General features: G+C 38.0%; 1 protein-coding gene across 3 annotated transcripts in view; it reads right to left on the bottom strand.

The window, feature by feature from the left end:
* The window catches only part of PAPPA (pappalysin 1), a 253,779-nt gene that overhangs the window by 128,350 nt on the left and 105,566 nt on the right, over window positions 1-19,863 (bottom strand). For all 3 annotated transcript variants that reach the window (XR_008475800.2, XR_008475799.2, XM_002743252.6), the window contains exons 8-9: window positions 7,437-7,565; window positions 1,478-1,569 (exon numbers count right to left, since the gene is read on the bottom strand). Coding sequence is in view for 1 of the 3 variants with exons in the window: in XM_002743252.6 (XP_002743298.3) it covers window positions 1,478-1,569; window positions 7,437-7,565 (221 nt within the window). In the remaining 2 variants the exon portion in view is untranslated. The remainder of the gene's footprint in view (window positions 1-1,477; window positions 1,570-7,436; window positions 7,566-19,863) is intronic.

The raw sequence follows: 19,863 nt of genomic DNA, 5'->3' as shown, positions 1-19,863 counted from the left end.
CCCAAGGCCCTGCCTAGAAACTCCCACGTCCTTCTTCCGGGGTATCTTCCTATCTTCCAACCATAAATATTTCCAGAGCACCTCTATTGTGTTGCTCAGCCCCTACTGGATGCCAAGAAGATAGTAGATGCTCAACAAATGTGTGTCGAGAATTGAATAAGAGACATGTGATGCATGATCTTTACTCTCACAGAGCTCACAATCTAATGGGAGAAAGAATGTCTACATGCACCCCTGTAATGCACTGCAGATGTGAGGATGCAATGACATCTATTCCCCTTTAGTCCTAGAAAAGTGCCTGTCAGTGAGAAATCTTCTCATGAAGGTTTTCATCCCCAAGGAGCTGCCCCTTCCCTCTTCAGATAGAGCAACTCTGTCTTTTGTACTTGCAAATGAATTGTGGTTAGTTTTCACCTCCAGCCCAGGGGATTAGCTGGGGGACTTTTGATCTTCAGGTATCAATTTGCATCTTAAAGGAAGTATGATCTCATCTGGGCCAGCTCAACATTCCACCCCTGCCCCCTCAACCCCTGTCAGTTTACCGGCCCAGCCCAGGGCTGAACACGGCCTCCCAAGTGGGGCTGAAATAGCATCAGCCAGACTGCAAGAGCAGGCAGCGGAAAACACATTTCCCAAATGAGTCGGTGAAGGTGGGAAAAAAGGATGTTTGCTTTCTAAACACAGACTGGTCTGCTATTCCTCCTTCCTCGGATCAGAGAGAGTGCCCAAGGTTCTGAGTCTGCAGAGGGGCCCCTGGTAGTACCTGGATCCTGGCTGAAGATTGCAAAGCAAAATGAGTTGAGCACATGCTTGAGAATCAGACAATATCAGGTTCAAGTCCTGATTCCGTCTTCAACCACTTTTGACCTGTGTAATTCTGGACAACTTTTGAAATCTTTCTGGCATTTTTTTTCTTATCTCTGAAGTAAGAATAAAAGGCTTAAAACATCACCAGTATTACCCATCCTGGACAGTTAGCGTGAAAAAAAGCAGGGATGTTTGTAAAGCTTGATCTAAAAAACTTACCCGCCATTGGCATCATTTATGAAACCTTAAGCTCTTGGTTTTGTTTGTTTGTTTTTTCACTGCTGTATTTCCTGATATTGACACAAGAACAGAAAACCAAACACCGCATGTTCCACTCATAGGTGGGTGTTGAACGATGAGAACACATGGACTCAGGGAGAGGAGCATCACACACTGAGGGCAGTTGTAGGGGGCTAGGGGAGGGACAGCGGGGGGTGGGGAGGGTGGGGGGGATAACGTGGGGAGAAATGCTGGATATAGTATACACCTAAAGTAAAATAAAAATAAAAAAAAGAAAATAGTGCCTGGTAGGTAGGAGGCACTCAATAAATAGGTGTAATACAAAGACGTGACTCATCATTTAGTCATAACCATTGTGGGTATTATAATTACCAACTATTCTGCACCGTTCACTTCTTCAGCAAGGTCACAAGAAATGAAAAAGGCTTACCAATACAATTGAAGGAAACTTCTTGTCGGCAGAAAAGCGAGCAGCCATCACCATTGATCTTATTCATGTCATCGCATTCTTCACCTTGGCCTCTGCAGAACAGATATGGAAGAGAAGTTTGCCAATTTAGTCTCAAAACCATGGCCGGATATGGAAAAGTCCCTCCCTGGGCCATGAACCTTCAGTGAGACCTTGTGCAAATCCCTTTCTCTGTCTGAGTCTCTGTTTCTTCATCTTCAAAATGAGATTTCTGAAAGATGTAGATTTATAAAATACTTTGATAGGTACCTTGCTTTGTATTTCTGATGACAAAGTCGAATTCCTGATTCCAACTCATTCTCTGAGATCTCCAGTCATTTAACAAGTGAGATGGGAGTAAGAGATGGAAGAACTAATGAACAAATAAATGGTCTTGCTCCTGCAGTGTCGAGGAAATCTCACTGCCATTTGCTTCTTTCTGATCTTAAATGAGCATATTTGAAGGAAAACTTGGATATCCTGTTCCTTTACCACTCCCTGCCTTAATATCCTTCTTATTCCTCCAATATACTTAAAGGCAAAGTTTGTTTTTTTTCTTTTTTTCATTCATGCACTCAAGTTTAGTAATTCTTCCATTAAAAAATTTTCCTTTCTCCATTGGGTGTGTCATTTTGTGGCGTCAAGAACTCCAAGGGCTGTGGGACGACACTGTTAAGAAATACTAATGCCCCCTTTTGTTTTTGTTGGAATCATTTCCATCACCTGAGGATGATTTTGCAAAGGCTGGGATGGGCAGAAAATGAGCAATGATCTTTGAATTGGGCTTAGGTGAGAAGAAGGAGGAGCAGAACCTGAAAGTCTGGATGGGTTATCTCTTACTGGAAAACTCTCATCCTTTTTAAAACAAAACACTTGGGTTTAGAACCCCATGTCTCACACTAAGCATATAATCTTGATCTCTCAATCTGATCTTTCTGTGATGATTTACATTTAAATTAATTGAAATGAATTATAATTAAAATTCGAATCCTCAGTCATAGTGGCCACATTTCAAGTATTCAGGAACCACATGTAGACAGTGGCTTCTGTAACAGACAGCACAGAGCACATTTCCATCATTGCAGAAAAGTCCATTGAACAGTGCTTCTGTGGATGCTGAACCTCAATTTTCTCATGTGCTAAAATGGAGATAATTAATCCTACGCCTTTGAGTAACTTAAAGTGGCCAACACAGTGGGAGTCACGTAGAAGATGCTCAAGAAATCACAGTCCCCATTCCCACTGGGCCTTGGGAGGTCTCTGCAGAGTGTGTGACAGCTGTCCTTCCATCCCCAGAGACCAGCTGGACCTGTTACAGCATTGAAGAGGCCTTAGATTTTTCCTTTCACCCAAGCAATTAACAGTGGGCAATGTTTGTTGCTTTGTTTTTTTTTTCTGAGACAAGAGTCTCTATCGCTAGGTGCCAGGCTGGAGTGCAATGGCACAATCTTGGCTCACTGCAACCTCCGCCTCCCGGGTTCAAGCAATTCTCCTGCCTCAGCCTCCTGAGTAGCTGGGACTACAGGCGTGCACCACCACACCCAGCTAATTTTTGTATTTTTAGTAGAGACGGAGTTTCACCATGTTGGCCAGGATGGTCTTGATCTCTTGACCTTGTGATCCACCCGCCTCGGCCTCCCAAAGTGCTGGCATTATAGGCGTGAGCCACCACGCCCAGCCCATTTGTTGCTTTTAAGAGGTGTCAGAGTAGCAGGATAGCACCTTGCCATCAATCTTAAGATGGGCAGGGCATAGCTTTGATCTCCAAAGAGCCACCCAAGTCCTCTCTTGTCTGAACACCTATGGGCAAAAAATAAGTTCGTATTTCTAGCTGGCCTCAGCATTTTCTGGCAGTGGATCTTGCTTGCTGGAAATTGCTGATGACCTTGTGCTTGTAAGCTAATTCATGGGTTGTTTTGGAAAAGACTTAAAAAAAAAAAAATACCTGGGCTGGTTCCCTAAGCCGCAAAGCTTACTTTCAACTTCCCTTCCATTGCCACCCAAACAGTGTTCTACTGGTTTAAACAAAACATTTGGGTCACAGACCAGGCGCAGTGGCTCACGCCTGTAATCCCAGCACTTTGGGAGGCCGAGGCGGGTGGATCACGAGGTCAAGAGATCAAGACCATCCTGGCCAACATGGTGAAACCCCGTCTCTACTAAAAATACAAAAAATGAGCTGGGCATGGTGGTGCGTGCCTGTAGTCCCAGCTACTCGGGAGGCTGAGGCAGGAGAATTGCTTGAACCCAGGAGGCAGAGGCTGCAGTGAGCCGAGATCGTGTCATTGCACTCCAGTCTGGGTAACAACATCGAAACTCCATCTCAAACAAAACAAAACAAAACAAAAATTTGGGTCACAAAAAATATCTCCTAGGCATGACAGATCTATTGTTAGATAAAGAGGTTCTGAGAAACCTTATTTGACCTCCGGGGCTGGAGCAGGTCTTCTCTGTGTCCACAGACAACTTATTCCATCTATCACAGCACTTGTCAAAGTGACTGCCTTTGCCTGTTACTTGAGATCCCCTTATAAGATGCTATAATTTGCCAAAGGAAGTGACAGAGTCTTCATCATCCTAGCACCCAGTTTCTGGCACAGTGCCTAGGATATAACAGACAGCATGCAGTCACTCTTTTACTTGTTAGTTTTGCCAGGCTGTCACATCACACAGCAATGCAATGGGGAATCCAGATGAAAATCTGGGCCCTCTGTTCACATGTACGTTCTATGTCTTATCAGATGCGGAAGCATGAGAAACCTCTATGATCTCTTTGTGCATTCATTGTTTATTTGTAAAGTATTATAATAAGACCAACCTCACATGGCTATTGGGAGAACTCAAGGAGACAATGCAGCACAGGGCTTCATGCACAGTAGAGGCTCAAAAAGTATGTATAAATATTATTATCATTACCGAAACATTCATCCACTGTCTTCCACCTTACCCTATCCATGAAATGAGAGAACCTGCTGCTATGGATCATTTAAGACAGCACTCATCTATTAGGGGCCTCACTGAGTGCTGAGTCGATCCATATTTCTTTGTAAATTCTTTTACACATAGAGCAAATTAACTTGCATCATTCCATGAAAAATTCTATTAGCTAAGATGATATTTCTTCTTTTCCCCAAAGTTTTCTTCCCCCACACTTAAGGAAACATCTGTAAGCAATTTAGTTTTCAACAAATTATATCAACCAATATTTGATATCTACAGGTAACTCAACATGTGTTTGATATTTATGCAAGATACTAATTCTAGGTAAAAGTACTTAAAAAAACTGGATTAAGTATACTATTTAAAATTAATAATAATAATTATGATACTAATAGTTTTAGATCAGCAAGAATGCTATCATTTGCAGTGTTTAACCAATGCATCTATATCTGTTTCCAGCATGGACAGACTGAGCTGTAGATGAGGCCCCAAATCTGGTGACTTAAAAAAAACTGGGCTATATTAGAAATTCCCAAATCACAATTATGAGTTACTAGCAACAACTGCAAACATTTTCTGGATATTCTAGATATAAAGTTCAATCTTGGACCCACAAATCATGCGGTACTTTCTCCATGGAGAGCCCTCTGCTTAGTTGTTCAATATTCCATCAGACAGCAGCTGTATCAAAAGCTGGAAGTTGATGCATTAATGTAGGAGAGAACAGTGAGAAGTGTCCCTTTCCCCAATTTGGGTGTATAGGAAACTGAATCTTCTTGTTCTGTTGTTACATGTGAATATGGATCTTAAATACACACAGCATTGTATGTTAAATAGTTCAAGCAAGTGACAAGCTTTTTTTTTTCAATTCCTATTTATTTTTGGCTCTTGGGGCAATGTCATCTTTTCAATATGAAAAAAAAAGCAGCAAGTTCAACACAAAATAGAAATAGCAAATGTAGGATAGAACAAAACCAAGTGTGTGGGGGAAGCAACAGCAAAAGGAAGATATGAGATGTTGCAAAAAAAGATGGAGGAGAGTTCCCCCGCCCTTTCCTCTGGGAATTATCTCAAACACTGATGTGGTGGTATACACTACTCCACATAGTCAGGGATGTTCATTTTCAGGGGTAAGAAATGGTGGGGACATTTCTGGAGGCTTAGGGACCAAGGCTGGTATGCTTGAGGAGTCAAATTCTTGGCAATCAGCAGGTTTGCATTATAATTCAACAGTTAAAAACTCTTACACTAATCTTTTCAATCTTAAATATTTTGACAATTCGAATATGAAATTCTAGGTGTAGGACATTTAAGAAATAAATGTATGTTCCTGAAATATATATATATATATGATGTAAATACATGTTCCTGCTTCAGAAAGCCGCTTGAGATTATGCAAATAATTACTTGCCTTATCAGTGCCAATATTTTTCTAATGCCATTTCTTATTTTAAAAACTTGAGTTAGTACCTTTTCATTAACAGTTGGCAAACATTAGTTATGAAGTGGGGAGCAAAGAGGAATAGAATCTTGTACATACTACTGTCTTTTTACACAGCAAGTTTAAAAGATATTTGATCGTGTTTGCAATATTTCTATTTCCTTTAACGTTAAGTCATGTTCAGAAAGAATACTGCTGGCAAATAACTGATGTCTATGTGGATTAGTATTCATGTGCCAGCTCTTATCAACTGCATTACTGCATCATCCTTGCTGTATTCCTAGCTGGTTCTTTCATCCCAAAGCAGAGGTTTCCAGTTTACATTATGTACCACACAACCATCATAAACACATTAAATCGTTCTTCCCCTCTAGCTCGGTGTTAGTGATGAGCAGAAATAGTCATCTAGTGTGTCTCTTTCATATATGTACTACTCCTATGAGCTGATTCATGTTCTGCACATCAGTGGTTTCATCCAACTGTGAAGCAAATTCTTTCTTCATACCACCCCTCCCCTTATAGAAATAGTAATTGCAATTCCATATTGCACAGATATTATGTGACACCCAACAGTGCTATTTAATGAAGGAATTTTGCCAATAGCTTGTTTTGCCTTCTCCACACGTAATATTTATCATTAAATCTGTCAATAGTTTAAAAAGTCTCTTAGCAATAGTGTGACTTGCAAATAAATACTTTAGCAATGAGGAGCCTAATTTTAGCAATAAGAGACTTAATTTTGAACGATTATTGGTCTTTTCTCCACCTCTAGACACAAAATTCGCAATTTTGTGCTAGAAACCCTTTTTGCCTTATCCTAGAGGAAAAGAGCTTAAAAGCTTATTTATTGAGTTTTAAACAATGTAAAACTCTTGGTGGCTCCTCACCCCTAATTACCAGTTGAATAGCATCTTGTCCTGAGAACAAGAGGATGAATGGACTGATACTCTGATGAAATCCACACTTACTAATTCATTTGCCTCATTGTATTCATATTCACATTCAATATTCACTCCAGAGTACTGTTTATTATTTATGGTTTAAACATTATAGTGAGTTAAAATGCTTTGTTATTTTTATGAGCCTTTGACCCATTTTGTAAATTGTTGTACAATATAACAGAAATAACAAATAAATATGCAGTTTTCACAAATGTGAATGGTAACCAGCAAAGAATATAAAAGTGTTTTAACCTAGATGAACTGTGTTCTGTTAACTGAATGTGCGCTGTGATGGAAAAAACGAATGGAATCCTTGTAGCACACATAAAGCAATTAAGTACAAGAGCAAATGGTAGTAGGTACATAAGGGTAGTTCTGTCTAAATCATATTACATAGTTGCAAAATGTGTATGTTCAAAAAAATAGTCATTGCTTTTCTTCTGAGTTCAACAAGTCGTTTAGAGACCAATCCAGAGACTGCTGGGGACCACTAGTAAATCACAGCCCATACACTGAAGAGTAACGTCATAAGCTCTTCTATTCAGCACCCTGACCATCTCTTGACCTAATCCTAATCCGCATCCCTCCTCCTCTTCTTTCTTTAATTAGATCTACTTACTTCTGTATAATGCCATCGCCACAGTACCCACTTCCATGGATGTATGTGACAGCAGGTGACGGCTGACTCTCTTCAGTTCCTGAAATAGTTATGACCCAATACTGGTACACATCACCAAGATTTAGATCCCTAGAAAATACAAAGAAGACATAATTATACAATTATAACACTGGGCAGACAAGGAGAAGATGGAAAATTGATCCCCTGGAGTGCATTCTATCAGTCTTGCTCATTTTTGAAATCAAACGCACATTTAGTTATCTAATACTTTTTATTGTCTACTCTGGTTATATAAGTCAACTAAGTATTAATGGACTACACTAAAATGTACAGTAATAACTAGCATCGGTTGGCTGATAACTAGGTAGGATAGCAGGTTTTTTTTCCCTTTAATTTAACCTATATAGCAACCCTGCTAGAAAAGTATCAGATAGCAAATGACTAAAAATGAAGACGTTTGGGAGGAAACCATTCAGGAGAAACAAATATAAACAAAAGCACAGAGGTGGGAAAGCACCACATCAGATTCTCAGGGCATTATCTGATCATGTTTCCTCATTTTAAGACCAGAGGAGAAACTCCATTACACACCCTTTTCTGATGCTGCATGTACAGTGACTCTCTGCCTCCCTGCCTCTTGCTTCTCCCTATTGCCTTTACTCTTGACAATAATAATAATGGCAGCCTCCATTAATAGAATAAATAGAATACAGAGTCTTAGGCTAAACATTTTTCATAAATTTCTTATTTGAAAATCAAAACAACCTTCTATGGCTGCTAGTATTTTCATGTTGATTTTACAGATGGTGACTCTAAGGCACAGAAAGATTAAGCACCTTGCTTACGATCATATGCTATTAAGCGATAACCTATATTCTACCTATCTTATCCCTATTTTAGGTTTGTTTTAATAACCTCACCCCTTTCTAAGTCGAGTCATGTCCTGAAATCGCAATTCCAAGGACTGGTTCCTGCCAGATTTCCAACTTGCTTAGATTATCTCTCCTCCGACCTAAAGATCTCCTAGTATCTGCTCTGACTTCCTCACAAACAAACTACCACATGAATACGGCTAGTGCCCATTAACCTCCAAGGCAAATATATGTTCATGTCAATTCCACATGACCACATCTTCCTCCCTATTTCTTTTTTGACCATTTTCAAATGAAGATGTTGTTCCTGTCTTTCATCTACCTCTGCATCAATTATTTATTTATTTTTTGAATAATAAAAATGTACCATGGGAAAAAACACAAAATGATAATGAAAAGAATTTCTATCAGATTCCAGAGTTGGGGGGGATTTCATAAACAAAAGGATGATGTCAAAAAATCTTAAGTTATCCTGCCCATCTGTTATTTCAGCTGCTGTTAGGGCTTGGGCTGTTTGGATAAGGCCAACAAGATAACAGGTGCAGGGGTGACGGACAGAGAATGTCTTCAGACTCGCAATGCAATAATCAGTTGGAGTTTATGAGCATTGAAGGACTCTGGGAAAGAATACAACTTTCCTGAGAATGTCGGATGTATTACCCCAAAGAGAGTTTGTTTTTGCAGCACTGGAACTACTAATATTGTGGGCAGACTAAAAATCCCTGGAGATTTAGTGCTCTGCCAACAATGATGAAACAGGTGGACGTACAAAGATCTTGAGTGATTTTTATGCATGAATGATGGTTGTTTTGTAAACCTCGAATCATAATTTGTTGATAGAATTATAGGGTTTCTAATTCTAAAACTGAAGTGGGGTGGAGAAAAAAGTAATAATCCCAGGAGATACACAAGGCACATGATAAATATGACACTCATTCTATTATGCGTTCATTATGTTCTAAAATATGGAGGCACGTTTTCTATTTTTTAAATGGCCATATTATGATACAAAATAAGACATTTTCTTCAGACTACATCCCAGTTCACTGGGGCTGTACGGTCATTGTCTAAGTAGATGGGGTAGTTCTGTGGCAAAGCATGAGTATGAAAAGTACTTCTCTACATTGCGTCTTTCACTTGTGGCATGTGTCACAAGTGATTTGTAGCTGATAATATCTAGTGGCTGGCTAATATTTGTGAATGTTTTCCTCCTCTCTCCACTTTGTCTTCTCTCCTCGTCTCTGCCTCCTCCTTTTCCTCAATAAACATCAACATAGAGACAAAGAAATGTGTTTCTGTCCTGGCTGCATCAGTTATTAGCCAGAAAGCCATGGACCAGTGTTTTACCTTCCCAAGCCTATTTCAAATCAGTCAGAAACCTGGCATCACAGCATTATCTGCAGATTGTGAGGACACCTATAAAGCACATATGCACCCAGCCTATGATAACCATTTAATAAATGTCAATCCATTACAATTTCAATGGTTAATTATCAACACTCCTGTCCGCTGAATTTATGCTATGGTCCCCTTACTAGAAGAGATGGAGTGACAAATAACTAATATAACCTTGGTTAGGCAAACCCATGAAGATGAAGATGTGTGCATGGCTTGATGAAAAATACCTTCTCTAGGGCTTCACTTGGCTGGAACACCTCCAGTGCCTGGCAGCTTGCTCTCTTTCCTGGTGACCCATTCAAGCTTCTGAAAATTCTGGATCCCAGAAGGTTTCTCTTTACACTGGGGCAACATCTGCCTCCCTGTAACTTCCACCCACCGACCTCCTTCTTACCCACTAACATCATATTTGATCAGTACGGAAACCTTAATAAACCTTCCTTCTTCTAGCTGTGTGTGTGTGGTTCATATTTCATTGTTTTCCAGAAGCCTAAGCAGCTCTTTGAGGCAGGTGTTGTTATCCCAAGTTTTCAGATAGAAAAACAGAAGCCCAAGTCACTCCCCTAAGATAAAAGATGGGGATAGTGGGATGGGTACAACACTTACTAAAAAGATTATGTTTTTCCACGGAAAAATTCCTATGATAAAACTATATTTTACCCAAGTTAAAGTCAGAGTTAATGTTAAATGAGGGCTCTTTTCTCAAGAACCTAGGTAGAATAGATTTCTTTTAGAAGGATAAGCTAGTGGCTTCTGAAGGCTTTGCTGGAGGTTAGAACCTATTTCCTTGTTGGTCTAAAAGTAGGACATTTTTGTCAAGTTGTTTCTTTCAGCTGCTCCTAAAACCATCTGGAAAGCCTTGTGCTATCACTTGAACTCATTCCCCTCCTGTGTCTTCTACATTCAGATGGACCCTAAGCCCTCTCAATTCTCCCCACCCAGGAGTTTCCACGTCATCCTTTCTTCATCTCTCCTCTAGCCTATATTTTCAATCTTGATGGCTGAAGCAGCCCCTGGCTAAACGTCCTGCCTCAAACATATCTCGTTTCCAGTCTTGCCAACATCATCAGAATATTCTTAAATTTAGAGTCACTCTCCAGCTCGAAATCTTTTCCTTTAGAGCAGTGACAGGAGCTTGCTACCGAGCTGAAACTTCCAATTTACTCTTTCCTTGGAACTAAAATTTTAGCAGTTCATCTGAGATATGATTATTTTGGCTACTTCTGATTTCTTTCATAGAATTTTAAATGCCATTTGAAGATTTTTCTTTTTAAACTTCAACCATCATTGGTAGTAAATCATCAAGACTGCCTCTGATTATTTTATGTTTGTAGCTAATATATTTAAATGTGATGGAGTTGTTTGCCTATTTTGAAGGATTGTTTTGTGGAATCTTTGCATACACACACACACACACACACATATGCACACACATATGCATATATATGTATGTGTATTTGTGTATATATGTATATATATATATGCAAAGACAGTCTTGCTCTGTCACCCAGGCAGAAGTCATAGCTCACTACAGCCTCAAACTCCCGGGCTCGACTAATCCTCCCACCTCAGCCTCCTGAGTAGCTGGGACTATAGGTGGGCACCACCACAGTGGCTTTTTAAAATATATTTTGTACACATGGGCCTTACTAAGTTGCCCAGGCTGATCGAGAACACCTGGGCTCAAGTGATCCCCACCTCTTGGCATCCCAAAGTGCTGGGATTACAAAGGTGCCTGGCCCTCATGCTTTTTTTAAAAAAATAAAACAAAATACCTTTTTCTACATTTAGTCATACACAATAGAGTTGTATTTCTGATAATTAGAAAGAAATGCTGGCATTTCTGGTTGATATAATCTCAGTATTCTGCCTCAGAAATTCATATTGATGGTAAATGTAAATTGAATTTGGAGAACAACTTACACTAAAATTTAATTACAGATAATGAAATCATTATCTAAAATATTAATATATACATATGGAGGCTAAGCTTATGATTTAGGCTTAAATATGCATTTAAATTGCATAAAGTATATTGGTATGTAGTTAATATGATAGGTCAATTAAAACCTATCTTAAATCTATAGACAAGTCATGTGATTTTGGGGGGGTCTGTTTCTCTGTCTTTTAATTATGATGTATGATTTTTGTCCCATGCCCCTGTGAAGGTCAAATAAGAAATACAAAAGTTATATAGGAGGAAGGGGAGAGAGAGCCTCATTACCCTACGGAAACATCACATTTTGCTTCTTCCAGAAAATCCTTTTTGAGCTCCTTAAATACTCATTATTGATCTTATTGTTTCCATATCATAGCATTCATTTATTATGGTCTATCCCTTCAAATGGTCTCTATAACTGAACTGCGTTATGCTTCTAGGCCAGGCGCGTTGGCTCACTCCTATAATCACGGCACTTTGGGAGGCTGAGGTGGGTAGATCACAGGTCAAGAGTTCCAGACCAGCCTGGCCAATATGGTGAAACCCCATCTCTATTAAAAATACAAAAATTAGCCAGGCATGGTGGCAGGCACCTGTAGTCCCAGTTACTCTGGAGGCTGAGGCAGGAGAATCACTTGAACCCAGGAAGCAGAGGTCTCAGTAACCTGAGATTGCACCACTATACTCCAGCCTGGGTGGCAGAGCAAGATTCTGTCTCAAAACAAAACAACAAACAAAAAAAAAAACCTGTGTTATACTTCTTTAAAACTCCATCTTCTGGGATAAAAAGAGTAATCATAGTTTCTATTTGTTACCTACCTATAATATGCTAGACACTATGTCTCGTACTCTGCATGTACAATCGTAACCTAAGGAACAATCCCTTGAATAATTAACCTTCTTGTCAGATGAGGAAACTAACACTTAGGAAGATTAAGTTACCTGCCAATAGTCACAATGTTTTGTCATGGAGTAGGGACTTAAACCATTTCTGTCTAACTCTGTTCCAAGACACTGCTTGAGCTGGAAAGTACAGCAGACTAGAAATCAAAACACTTTGTTTTGGATCACAAAGAGTTTATATACAAAGACCAGTTGAAAGACTTGGAAGTCACGAGACACAAATTCCCTATGAAATACTACCACTGACTCATTGACCATGGAGAAGCCATTTCCTCTTTCTGTCCATCCATTTCTTCATCTATGAAAGAAGAATCTGGGAAGGAGGTGATGATCAGTTCTGCAATCCACGTTTCTAATTTAATGAGGAGTGTAGCATTGTATCTTGTGTCTTGAGCTTTTCTACAGGCTAGAAACTGCTTCAGCATTTAAAATTCTTCACCGACAATGTGTGTAGGTCTGGATCTACCACCCAGATTGTCTGAGTTAGAAGATGTAAGATGGGACCACCTAGGATGCCTTTGGCTCAGGAAGAGCCCAAGTATTTCAGTCTAGCTTTGAGCTAAGAACCAGAGGTAATGTCTGGGCATTTTGTATATAAGCCTCTAGCCAAGAGTGGGAAGGGAAGGAAACATGCTCTTTTTCAGCCTGAGATGATGTGCCAAAGACTCTATACATGCTATTATTATTGTTTTAATTAGAAAATACTTCAGTTATATAGAAAACTACAGACTATATTACAACAAACGTTCATAGGGTTACTATCCAGCTTTGTCAAATTATAACATTGTGCCATATTTGCTTCGCATCTTTTATTTTTGGTGTGAAAGGAATAAATTTACTGATCAAGTTTAAATGCACCTGTACGTTCCTCCTGAATCCCACTTCCTTCCCATGCAAATTTTTATACTTTTTGCACATATGTATTGTTTGCATATTTTAAATTTCATAGATGTTTTAATACTATACTTATTTTGTAGCTGGCTTTTATTTTTCCTTAGCATTGTTTGAGATCACACATATTGTGACAAGTAGAGCTGGCTTATTTATTTTTGCACATAAATATTTTATTGTATGAATATATCATACTTTATTAAGTCATTCTTTTCTTGATAGATACCAAGGTTGGTTCCTTTATTATTGCTATTATTGTTATTTTTTCACAATGTTTATTATTTACAACAACATAACTTTAATTATTTGGGTTCTTTTCCTCTGTGCACATAGCAAGAATTTTCTGAAGAAAAAAAAGCTAAAATGGTATTGTTAGGTTAAGGTAAATGAATCTTCAACTACTAGATATTGCCAAAGTATTTACCAGAATGATTGTATCAATCAACACATCTATCCACAGGCTTCCCATTGCTTCCTGTCCTTGCCAGCACTTGATTCTGCCAAATATGTAATTTTTTTCATCAATCTGATGGTTACTAAATGATATTTGGCTGGGCACGGTGGCTCACACCTGTAATCCCAGCACTTTGGGAGGCCCAGGTGGGCAGATCATGACATAAGGAGATCAAGACCATCCTGGCTAACATGGTGAAACTCCATCTCTACTAAAAATACCAAAAATTAGCCTGGTGTGGTGGCACGCGTCTGTAGTCCCAGCTACTCAGGAGGCTGAAACAGAAGAATTGCTTGAACCTGGGAGGCGGAGGTTGCAGTGAGCCAGGATTGTGCCACTGCACTCTAGCCTGGACACAAGAGCCAGACTGTGTCTCAAAAAAAAAAAAAAAGAAAGAAAGAAAGAACCTCAATCATTGTTTTATTTTGCCTTTCCCTGATTACTAAGAAGCCTGAGTATCTGGATCAAGTAGGTTTCTAGTCATGCATACTATTTGTTCATCCTTTTGCTTATTTTAAATTGTTTTTGTTTTCTATATTAATATATAAGCATATTTACATATACTGGATATTAATTCTTTATAATTAAAGCCATTGCAAATACCATTTCATAGTCTATGGCTCCTAATTTTTCATTATGTTTACGCTGCTTTGTTGGTAAGAGAATTTTGTGTCCTTCATGATTTGTGCTTTTCCTATGTTGTTGAATAAACGTTCCTTTAATCCAAGATCATAAAACAGTCTCTTTTATTTCCTTTCAATAATTTTAAGGTTGTGTTTGTTACCTATATGGTTTCAGACACCTACAAAGTAGTTTTTTAAACAATATAAAATAAGGATTGTTTTCTCCCAAAATATGTATTAAAATTATTTGTCCAGCATTAGTTAATCCCTTTAGGAAAACAGTTAATCCTTCCACTACTAAATGGTAATACTGCCTTTGCCATATATCAATTTAGTATTTTTAAAAGTTATTTTTTTCTGGGTTATCTTGTTTCATTGGTCTATTTTTTATCTATCTTTTTATCAGTAGCAGTCTATAGTAACTTCCATAGCAATATAAAAGTCTTGATTTACATTGTAAGTTCATCCTATAGTTTTCCCTTCCAAAAGAGCCCTCTGCTCTTCCATGTGAATGTCCATGTGAAGCTTCATCCTTAAAAAGACCTGTTAGAATTTTGATTCCAATTTCATTGAATGTATCAATGTATCTGAAAAGAAAGGGCATTTTTATCATACTGTGTCTTCCCGTTTATGCACACAGTTTATCTTTTTATTTATTTAGGTCTTCTTTTATGGTTTCAGTAAAGTTTTAAAGCTTTCTTCATAAAAATTGTGATGATTTTTATTAGGAATATATGCCTTACTCTAAGCATTATATAGGTGTCAGTGCTATAGTAAATAGCAGCTTTCTATTTATCTAGCTACCCACAAACACACATACATGCACGCAAATACATGTAGGTATGTTCGTGTTCTAATAGTTTGGAGACAATAAAAATAATTGCATTTAATATAAATTTATATTAAATTCAGAAGTCCTCATAGGCTGTTTTCCTAGCTCTAGTAATTGTTGATCTTACTCATTTTTCTATGTTGTTTCTAGCAGATGACGAACAATGAGTTTTTTCGTTTCCCTTTCAGTCCTCAGACTTGTTTTGTTTCTATTTTTTGTCTAGCTGTGCTAGGTAGGAGACCAATGGCAAAACTGGACATTCTGGATTTGACCGTGATAAAAAACATTACTTTTTACATTTTACCTATTCCCAGTTTACTATTATTTTTTCATCACGAAGGAATACAATTTTACAGGGTTTTAAAAAATACTCTACATCTAGTAAAAATTCCTGCTTTAAAAATTATTTAATACACAAATATTGTGAATTACATTAATAGACCACCTAATGTTAAAGTCGCCTCTTTAATATTGTATGTGATTTTTAATACATTGCTGAATTCTGCCTGCAAATATCTTATATAAGATTTTCGCTTACTTGTTACAAATACCATTGACTGAAAAGTTTTACCTTTTTCCCTGATTCATTTGTGTTTTGTTTGTTAATGTGCTGCATTATGGACAAAACTCATGTTCTATGTGATACTGACTCTTTGATATTTGTTGAAATTTGTTTTGTGGCCTAGGACATGGTAAAAAAAATTAAAAAGTAGTCTACATCTCTATTCTAGAAGGAAATTTCATAATTTAATTCTGTATCAGGGTTCCATGTATTTTTATCAGCTCAATTTTTTGGCATTGTTCAAAATCTAGATTATTACTATATTTTAGTTTGCTTGATCTATAAATTATTGAGAAAAATGTGTTAAAATATCACAATGCCATTACGCATTTATCAGTTTTTTAGGTAAAAGTCATTGATTTATATATTCTCTGGTCATATTATTTGATAAATTCAGCTTTTAAATCATAATATCTTCCTTTTATCATTATGTGGTGGCTTTTTAAAAAATAACAGTAACATATTTGCCTAATGTTTCCTTAGTTTGAAAATAATATTAAATTTGTTTGGTTAGCCTTTACCTAGTACATATTGTCCCTGCCTTTACTTTTAACCTTTCAGGAAAACTTTCTTTAGTTAAATTTGACTAGAGAATCTCCATCTTCATATAATTGACTTTAATGTAATTAGAATGACTTACGTTGCCATTTTTTCCCTGCTTATTTATTCCTTTCCTTCTTTCTTCACTTAGATTTTGTGAATTTTAAAATTTCCATTATTTGCCCCTTCTTTGTTCATCTAACTTTTGAAAATTGTACTTTTTTTTGAGACAGAATCTCGCTCTGTCGCCAGGCACCAGGCTGGAGTACAGTGGCGCGATCTCGGCTCACTGCAACCTCTGCCTCCCGGGTTCAAGCAATTCTCCTGCCTCAGCCTCCCAGGTAGCTGGGACTACAGTGCATATGCCACCACGCCCAGCTATTTTTTGTGTGTGTGTATTTTTAGTAGAGATGGGGTTTCACCATGTTGGCCAGGATGGTCTCGTTCTCTTGACCTCATGATCTGCCCGCCTCAGCCTCCCAAAGTGCTGAGATTACAGGTGTGAGCCACCATACCCGGCCGAAAATTTTGCTTTCTAATTTTATTTACCTTTTGCTGTTGTTGTATTCTGTTGACTCTAAAATACTAATTTGTATACTTCTCACCCAAGTCAAAATTTAGTAAAAAGCCTTTGGGTTGTTTACTGACCTTTATTACTGATGTCTTGTTTACTTTTTTTGTGTTTTTAATTTTGAGATGTGAACTCATGTCCAGTGGATTTTAATCTGTGGGAATCATGTGCTCCCTGGGCCAAGTCCATGTCCTCCCTCAGAGTAAGTTTATGTTAATTTCTAGGTACCCCTGCAACATCACTAACCTGGAATCCTTTTTATTCACTTAATTTTTTAGCTCAGGCATTTTCACACCATACTGAGCAGTATACATTCAAACCTCAAGTTTTTCTGAGGTATAAGACAATGGTTATAAATTTCAACTTATATCCTAGGCAAAGATAGTAAATCCTAATGACAGTTACGTCAAGTCATGTTAATTGTCATGTTGTTAAGTTAGTCAGCTAGACATATGCTGCCTACCTTATTTCCCCCAGTACACCCTTTCACTAAACATGTAGACTTTCAGGGGTCCTGAAAATCTTAGTTAAAATCCTTATTTTACAGGTGTGCTAGTCCCAATACACCACCTTGCAGAGCTGCAGAGCCACATCTCCTCTCCGGGGGTGAACAAGAGCATTCAAGCCACTCAGCTGCCAAAAGCGATGGCTCCCTCTTATCCAGACTGTACCAACCAAACATTTAGATCCAGGGCTTACCTGTTAGTTCCCAGTTCTATTTTATTTCTTTCATGTCTTGCCCCTGGAAATATCCCTTTTGGTTTTTCTGATCTCAGTCATGCATTTTAAAGGATGCTAGTTATATCTGTAATATTTTATTTAGAATATCCAATGGATGCTCATATTGGAAATATTATTTATAGTTTAGATAGTTGCCAAATTTCCCATACTATTTCTAATATAAAACTGAAAGGCGGAAATTATTTTAATTTTTCAGTTGAGACTCAGTGTATTTCAGTCATCTGCTCAATATCAGAGACATAATAATTATAAAACAAGATTTAAACTATGCTATTTGACTCTAGAACCTTTATCTTTCCATGACATTGAGGTGACTTCTTGGATGACCACAGCCTAGTGAGCCATATAGTAATGTCTAGTCAAATACGGATGACAAAAACTATTTGAAGATAAAGGAAGCTTCCCTTTACGGTGCTAAAGTATTTTAGGGAGTCAAAACTCAGATGTTATATTTTATAATTTTTAAATGTAGAAAGGTAGAGAACAATAGTTTCAACTCTAACATATCTTTAAAATGGAAGCGGACTTTTTTTTTTTTTTTTGAGTTTTGCTCTTGTTACCCAGGCTGCAGTGCAATGGCGTAATCTCGGCTCACTGCAACCTCCGCCTCCTGGGTTCAGGCAGTTCTCCTGCCTCAGCCTCCTGAGTAGCTGGGATTACAGGCACGCGCCACTGTGCCCAGCTAATTTTTTGTATTTTTAGTAGAGACGGGTTTCACCATGTTGATCAGGATGGTCTCTATGTCTTGACCTTGTGATCCACCCACCTTGGTCTCCCAAAGTGCTGGGATTACAAGCGTGAGCCACCGCACCCGGCCCTGGAAGCTGACTTTTTAAAAGAACTGGGAAGTGATAGTATATGATTGCAATTGCTTTTTTTCCCCCTAACAATAAAGATCATCTATGCATATGATAGCAAATTAGAATGCTATATGAAAGAATTAAAGTAGAATAATCTCAAATTCCATCACCCTGAGACAGCTACTGTGAACATTTTGGTTAGGATCCTTTTAGTATCTTTCTGTGTATAAACACACATACACACACTATTTTGTATAAATATAAGATCACAATTTGTAATATCTCTCCATCTTTAATGTTCATGTAAAAAGACTGAGAAGTATATCCAGGTAGTTAGCTTAATGCTAGCTGATTATATTTATGGCTTTGATTATTTTTTAAAACTTCTGAATAAGTATATTTGTTTTATTTCAGGTGTGCTTACACTTATCCATCCAAATAGCCTTCACTGGTTTCTGGGATGCAAAGATGAACACATTATGGTCCTGCCTTTAGGATGCTCATTGAATGGCAGGCAAAAGACTACATTAACATTGATGACTTTAAAACAGCGCAAAAAATGTAGGGGGCTGTAGGAGCACAGAGGGTTGGTTTCTTACCCTGGATGATGGGAAGGGAGTGTGAGAAAATTTCCCACGGAGGTACACTGGCTTGACTGGAGAAAGTAAAAAGTCATCAGGAGAAAGAGGAAAGGACTGGCTTTCCCAGCAAATGACATAATCAAACTTGTTCGGTGGAAGACCATTTAGATAGCAGTATAGATAATTAGTTTGGAAGGAAAGTTGAAAAGGCAGTACCTGAACACCAAGAGACCAAATAGTCCCTGTAGGATAGAATAAACTGAGTACCTACACAATTTTGGCAGTATGCCAGATAGTTTTATATTCTATTTTACTTAGAAAGAATTAAAATTCACAAAATGTCCTTCTTTACTGAATGACCTTGGAGCTGTGATTAGTCTTCTCAAAAGAATTTGTCTTAATATTCACATATTAAATTTACATACACACAGTTTTTTCCACTGTGTGATGACTATATACACCTTTATTCCAATTTTGTCTGGGTATTACTCTGAATTTGTAAGGAAATCTTTTATTTCTGTTGACTGAGAGGTACTTTGGTCTTACTTTTTATTGGTGGTGGGGGTTTCTGTTAAGGATCCGAGACAGAAAGTATCGCATGCCCTCGGGAAGAAATACTTTGAAAGATAGTTTAACGTACTGACTGTGGACTAAGTATCAGAACAAAATGGCTACTGTTCTATTAATTTTTGTTGTGATTGTGACCCGATCAGCTATTTT

This window comes from Callithrix jacchus, chromosome 1 (assembly GCF_049354715.1).
Source record: "Callithrix jacchus isolate 240 chromosome 1, calJac240_pri, whole genome shotgun sequence".
NCBI lineage: Eukaryota > Metazoa > Chordata > Mammalia > Primates > Cebidae > Callithrix > Callithrix jacchus.
This window is presented reverse-complemented; position numbering and strand designations above follow the sequence as displayed.